This window comes from Globicephala melas, chromosome 3, assembly GCF_963455315.2.
Source record: "Globicephala melas chromosome 3, mGloMel1.2, whole genome shotgun sequence".
Classification (NCBI taxonomy): domain Eukaryota; kingdom Metazoa; phylum Chordata; class Mammalia; order Artiodactyla; family Delphinidae; genus Globicephala; species Globicephala melas.
Window position 1 is genome coordinate 167473992 of NC_083316.1, and position 6000 is coordinate 167479991.

The following is a 6000-nucleotide window of genomic DNA, read 5'->3' on the forward strand; positions in this document are numbered from 1 at the left end:
CATTCTCTGGAGACCATGGCGGGGCTGCAGAGACCAGCACAGATGCCCCCGAGGGGTCCCAGCCGGCTGTGTGACCTGGGGCAAGTTCCTAACCTCTGCACCTCGGTTTCTTCATCTGTCAAGTGGGGGTCACCGTGCCCTACTGTGGGGTTGCAGGAGGTTAAACAAGGCCACAGACAAAAGCACCGGAAGGAGACCCTGGCACACAGTAAACCCTCGTATATGGCAGCTGTCATGGGCTTTGACATTTAAGAGCTTCACTCGGGCAAGGAAGGCAGATCTGGTGACATGCCCCCAGTGGCCACCCAGGACTGCTCCCAAGGGCAGTCTGGCAATGTCTCTTTTTAAAAAAATACCCGCCTTCTTCCACCGGCTGTTCTTAGGCCTTTATGCTCTGGACACACAGCCCACCTGTCCACCCCAACTCCTCTGCAGGACCTACCTCTGCAGGGTCGGGAGCACCGGGATGGGAAGGTTCCAGCTGGATCTTGAGAACCTGAGATGCCTGGAAGCAATCAACCATGACCTGCGGGGCACACTTCGGATCAACCATGTCCTGCGGGGCACACTTCGGATCAACCATGTCCTGCGAGGCACACCTAGCACACTGGAAAGGAAAGCGTGTGCATGTGTCTTTCTAGAGCCTGACCTCCTCCAGGGGCTGGGGGAATCACAGATCAGGGAGTGGGGGGAGACAAGGGTGGCACCTCAAAGCACTGGGTAAGGGTGGAATTGAATCAATGAGGAAACGTCAAAAATCCAACTGAAAAGTGGGTGAAAAGCATAAACAGGCTATTCACAGAAAATATATCAAACTGGCTTTTAACACATGAAATGATGCTCGACCTCACTCCTAATTTCAGAAATGCTCACTGAAACTACACTGAGACCCCGGGACCACCCTGGTGGCGCAGTGGTTAAGAATCCGTCTGTCAATGCAGGGGACACGGGTTCGAGCCCTGGTCCAGGAAGATCCCACATGCCGCGAACAACTAAGCCCGTGTGCCACAACGACTGAGCCTGTGCTCTAGAGCCCACGAGCCACAACTACTGAGCCTGCGTGCCACAACTACTGAAGCCCGCGCGCCTAGAGCCCATGCTCTGCAACAAGAGAGGCCACCAAAATGAGAAGCCCGTGCACCGCAACAAAGAGTAGCCCCCGCTCGCCACAACTAGAGACAGCCTGCGCACAGCAACGAAGACCCAATGCAGCCAAAAATAAATTTTAAATAAATAAATAAATAAAAGTAACTACACTGAGACCCCATCTCTCACGGCTCAGATCAGCAAGTACGTTTCCACTAGAACAGCACACCCTGCTAGTGAGCCTGTGGGACCAGACCCTCTCGGTGCTAGTGAGAGTAAACCCATCCGCCACCCCAGGAGGGAACGTGCCAGAAGCTATCACACATCTTGGCACTTATCTTTTGAGCCAGCAATCCCACTTCTAGAAATCGACCCTGAAGATACTCGTCCAAGAATATGAAGATACCTCTACACCAGGGCATTCACTGCTGCACCGTTTGTACCAGCAAGATACTGGAAACAAGCCCAACGCACGTACAGGGGAGAGGCTGGGCTAACTATGCTGCAGCCCCCAGTGGACACCACACAGCTGTGCAGGAGGGCGGGCACATCTCCATGGCCAGATGAAGCTGTTTCCAGGACACGCTGCGCAGTGAAAAGAGAAAAGTGCAAGAGTGATCCCCACTGTGCCACCTTCCATGTATAAGAAAACATACTTGGGACTTCCCTGGCATTCCAGTGGTTAGGACTCCGTGCTTTCACTGCCGGGGGCATGGTTTCAATCCCTGGTTGGGGAACTAAGATCCACAAGCCACAAGGCATGGCCAAAAAAAAAAAAAAATATATATATATATACACACACACACACACACACACACACACACACACAATTCTGCATTTCTGAGACATAAACTAATGACATCATTTCCTGCAGGAGGGAGGGCGAGGAAGGGTGATGATGCATCTCTCCAGACACCTTTCTGACCCTTGAACCATGCTAATGTCCCACATACTAAATGAATGAGGGAATGAATGAAATCAATAAGAACTGTGGGGGGCTGGGGGGAAGAATCCTACAATGAAATACAAACAGAAGCAAACCAAACGGTATTTCAAGTACATAATACAACCACAATAAAGAGGAAAAGAAAGAACTAAGCCATGTCACTTTTAAGCATGGTTTTGGAACTATGTGCTTTTGAGATAAAGATAAAGCAAATATTGACTTACTCCAGGGGCTTCTTTTACTGTGGGTGACGCAGGGCTCTCACTGACAGAGACAGAGTTACAGAAAAGGGAAGGGGAGGCCGGCAGGCAGCCTGCACGAACAAAGGGCTGGAAGTGGAGGTGTCGGTGTGAACTCGTGGGCACTAGTGTGTATAGGTAGAAGCAGAAATGGATGTGGGTGTCTGTGCGATACATGTACACACAGACACACTAATGTATGCACATGTGTATTTATTTACACACCTATTTCCCAGGCAAAAGGGCCCAGAGGCAAAGACACCCCCTTGGCAATGAGCAACTGAACACCCAGATCTTGGTTTCTAAATGCACTGTCCACAAGAAGAACCAGGGCTCCTTGGAGAAGCAGTCAAGCCTGGAGCTGAGGTGGGAGCTCACAGCATGGGCCTGGACCACCTCACTGTGCCCGAAAGTAGGGAAGTACCCAGAGACTGGTGGGCACGTGCCTGAAGGACACGAGGAGCCAGCGGGAGGGAGCTCTACCTCTGGATAAATCTGGGACCACTAGAGCATCCGAAAACAATGACAGCAATGGATTACAATCTACTGAATCAGTTAAGGACCCATGCGTCCTCGCTGATATAAATAAACAGATGGGGAAGAAGAGACAGCTGTTCTTCACAGTAGAAAGCCAACTAATAAATGCAGAAGGAATGGTGGAATTAGACGATCCCTACTTGGCGAGAATCAACAATGGCTGCCCAAACAAACAGTGAATGTGGGGGGAACAACGGGATGTTTACAAGGTCCCCAAGGACCTCCTGCAAGAAACTTACCAATTACAAATGGTAAAATTGTAACTTCAGGGTGGAGAAATCTGGAAGACACCCCCTTACCCAAGTGGGCCAGGTTGATGCCACCAGATGTGGGCCCCAGAGACAATACTCCGAGAAGGACACCAGACTGCTTCTGGGATGTTCCTGCCAGACGTGAGAGGACCACCAGACAAACCCACACCGAGCGACGCCCCACAGGATAACGGGCCTGTACTCTCCCAACGTCCAAGCCACGAGCCAGAAGGACAGACTCAGGAACTGATCCAGATAACCAGAAACAAAAGCGACGTGACGTATTAACACGGTGTGTGAGCCTGGACTCTGAGAATTTTGAGAATTAACTTCCTGGTTCTGATAATTTGATAAGAGAATCCCTTGTTCAGAAGAGATGCCCACTGAGGTATTTAGAGGTAAAGAGGCATGTATGTGGAACAGTTCAGGAAGAAATGCGCAGACAGAGAGGACGAGAGAGAGAAAAGGAACAAGAGCAGCTGCAGTGAAAGGTTAACTCCTAGGGGCCAGGTGAGAGGTGTCTGGGAATTCTTCGTGCCATTCTTGCAACTTTTCTGGAAATCTGAAATTACGTCTCTGAAAGTTTTTATTCAAAAAGGACAAAAAAGAGAAAGGAAGCACTTGGATTGAAAAGACAAAAACAAACAAAAAAAGGAAGCACGTGGGTGAAAGGCCAGGGAGCCAAGGAGGCTGCCAGCACCTGCTTTTGGAACATCGTGGACAAGAACAGGGCCTGCCAGCCCACCTACGTCTTTACTAGGCTCGGGGGGTCAGGGACGCAGCCTGGGCAAAGGTCACCACCTGTCCCCAGCCCACAGCCCAGGCAAGGGGCTGGCGCCACACAGAGAGCAGGGCGGACACCGGCACCCTGGGAGGGGGTGTGGCACACCAGCAAGCTCCCCACACGGCCAGAAGGCCACCCCTGCAGACGCTCAAGACACCAGCCCATTCTTTACTCGTGTGTACAGGTCTTCAATGTTCCATGACTAACCATTTAAAACCATAATCACTGACAAAATAATCTTCCTATTTCTCTGCAAAGGTACCTCGTAATTTTGTGGGGCCGGACGACGCAGGTGTGCTCACGTTCTGAGCCCGGAAAGGACCCTGCCCCTCACCCACGGCCCTGGGGACCCTGGACAGGTTCCCTGACCTCCCCAAACAGCGTTGCCCTTCTAGAGCTTGCCTGGAGCTTCCCCTGGAGCTAGTGCGAGGGTCAGGGATGACCAGGACAGATAAAAAGGCCGATGATGGGGGCACAGGTCACCATGTGCAGGCCCGGTTCTAAGCACCTGGCATGTCTGATCAGCCCCAAAACCCTAGGAAGCAGGTACTGCTCTCACAGCCCATTTCACAGATGAGCAAGCTGAGGCACGGGGCAGTGATCACACAGCTAGCAACAGGGGAGCCCAGCTCGAGATCCGTGTCCCAACCACGAGCCTCACCAGCCTGTGCAGACTACAGGAGAGCAGCGTGGAAAACACACAGCTCTGTCCCCACCCAGGGCCTCCAGACTGTGGATCCTTCTAAAACCCATAAAAATGCAGGAGAAAAAAAAGTGGGCCAGTGTTTTGGTAATCTCAGGGAAGGGAAGACCTCTCTGGGCAGGTCACAAGACCAGGCGCTTTAAAGGAAATGACAAATTTGGCAATAAGCTTTAAAATATTCTATGTAACAACACATCAAAAATAAAGCCGGGAGATAAATTGAGAAACTGAGAAAAAACGTATAATGCTGAAGATGTTAACAGCCCTAATATAGAAAGGGTTATAATAAAACACTGGTTCTCAACCAGAGGCGAGTCTGTCCCCCAGCGGACACCTGGTGACATCTGGGGACATCTGTGCTTGTCACGACTGAGGGAGGGAAGGGGCTCCTGGCATCGAGGGGGTGGGGGTCAGGGATGCTGCTCAACACCTCCCCGTGCCTGGGGCGGCCCCCGCAGAAGGATCCAGCTCAGAGATATCAACAGTGCTGAGGGTGAGAAACCCTGTTATAAGTCAAGAAAAAAACACCCCAGTGTAACACATGGGCGAGGGCTATGAACTGGCATTTCAAAAAAAAGCAGTGACTAGGAGGTGACAGATTAGAAGGAGGCACAAAAGCGGGGGCTGTCGCCAGGATGATGAGAGCCCCCAGCTGTCGTAGGAGCATCCAAGCAGACCACCTTTCTGGGGATAACTGAAAAACACCCTTCAAAATAGAAGGGTGTCCGCTGGGGAGTGTGGAGTCAACAAACTAGAAAGACCTCCACCTGACACACGGCAATGACCAGGGAGCCTTCACCACGATGTCAAGAACGGTTCTATCCGGGTGGCAGGATCTGGGGAAATCTGTAATTCACACAGGCTTCTGTCTCTGCTGACAACACTTATGTACCACTTTTATAAAAACAAAGGGGACGCAGAGCCGCCTCGAGAGCCGTGCCAGGACCCAGAGGTCCCACCCCTTCAGCTCCATTCCCAGAGGTCCCATTCCCAGCAGCTCCCTGGCTGGTCCATCTGGGTGGATGGGTGCTGATCTCAGGGCAAAGAGGCAGCGCGTCCTGGGATTAAACCATCACCAAAATGATTATGGTCCCCAACCTAATTCAAATTTTAAAATACCAAGCCACACTGGAACCCTCGTACACTGCTGGTGGGACTGTATCACAGTGTAGCCACTGTGAAAGACAATCTGGCAGTTTCCTAAAGCCTCAAACACGGACCTTCCGTCTGGCCCAGCAACTCCACTCCTAGGTGTCTACCCAAGAGAAATGAAACGTGTCCACATAGAATCTTGTACATGAATGTCCATATTATGCATCATAGGCATTATTCACAATAGACAAAAAAGGTGGAAACAGCCCTAACGTCCATCGATGGATGAACAGATAAACAAAATGTGGTCCATTCATACAGTGGAATATTACGCAGCCATGGAAGGAGTGAAGCACTGACCC

At 51.1% G+C, this 6000-nt stretch overlaps 1 protein-coding gene across 5 annotated transcripts in view; it reads right to left on the reverse strand.

Annotated features, from left to right (window-relative positions):
* KDM4B (lysine demethylase 4B) overlaps window positions 1-555 on the reverse strand; it is a 111765-nt gene extending 111210 nt beyond the window's left edge. For all 5 annotated transcript variants that reach the window (XR_009563566.1, XM_060297307.1, XM_060297304.1 and 2 more), the window contains exon 1: window positions 443-555. Coding sequence is in view for 4 of the 5 variants with exons in the window: in XM_060297307.1 (XP_060153290.1) it covers window positions 443-553 (111 nt within the window). In the remaining variant the exon portion in view is untranslated. The remainder of the gene's footprint in view (window positions 1-442) is intronic.
* Window positions 556-6000: the final 5445 nt, after the last annotated feature.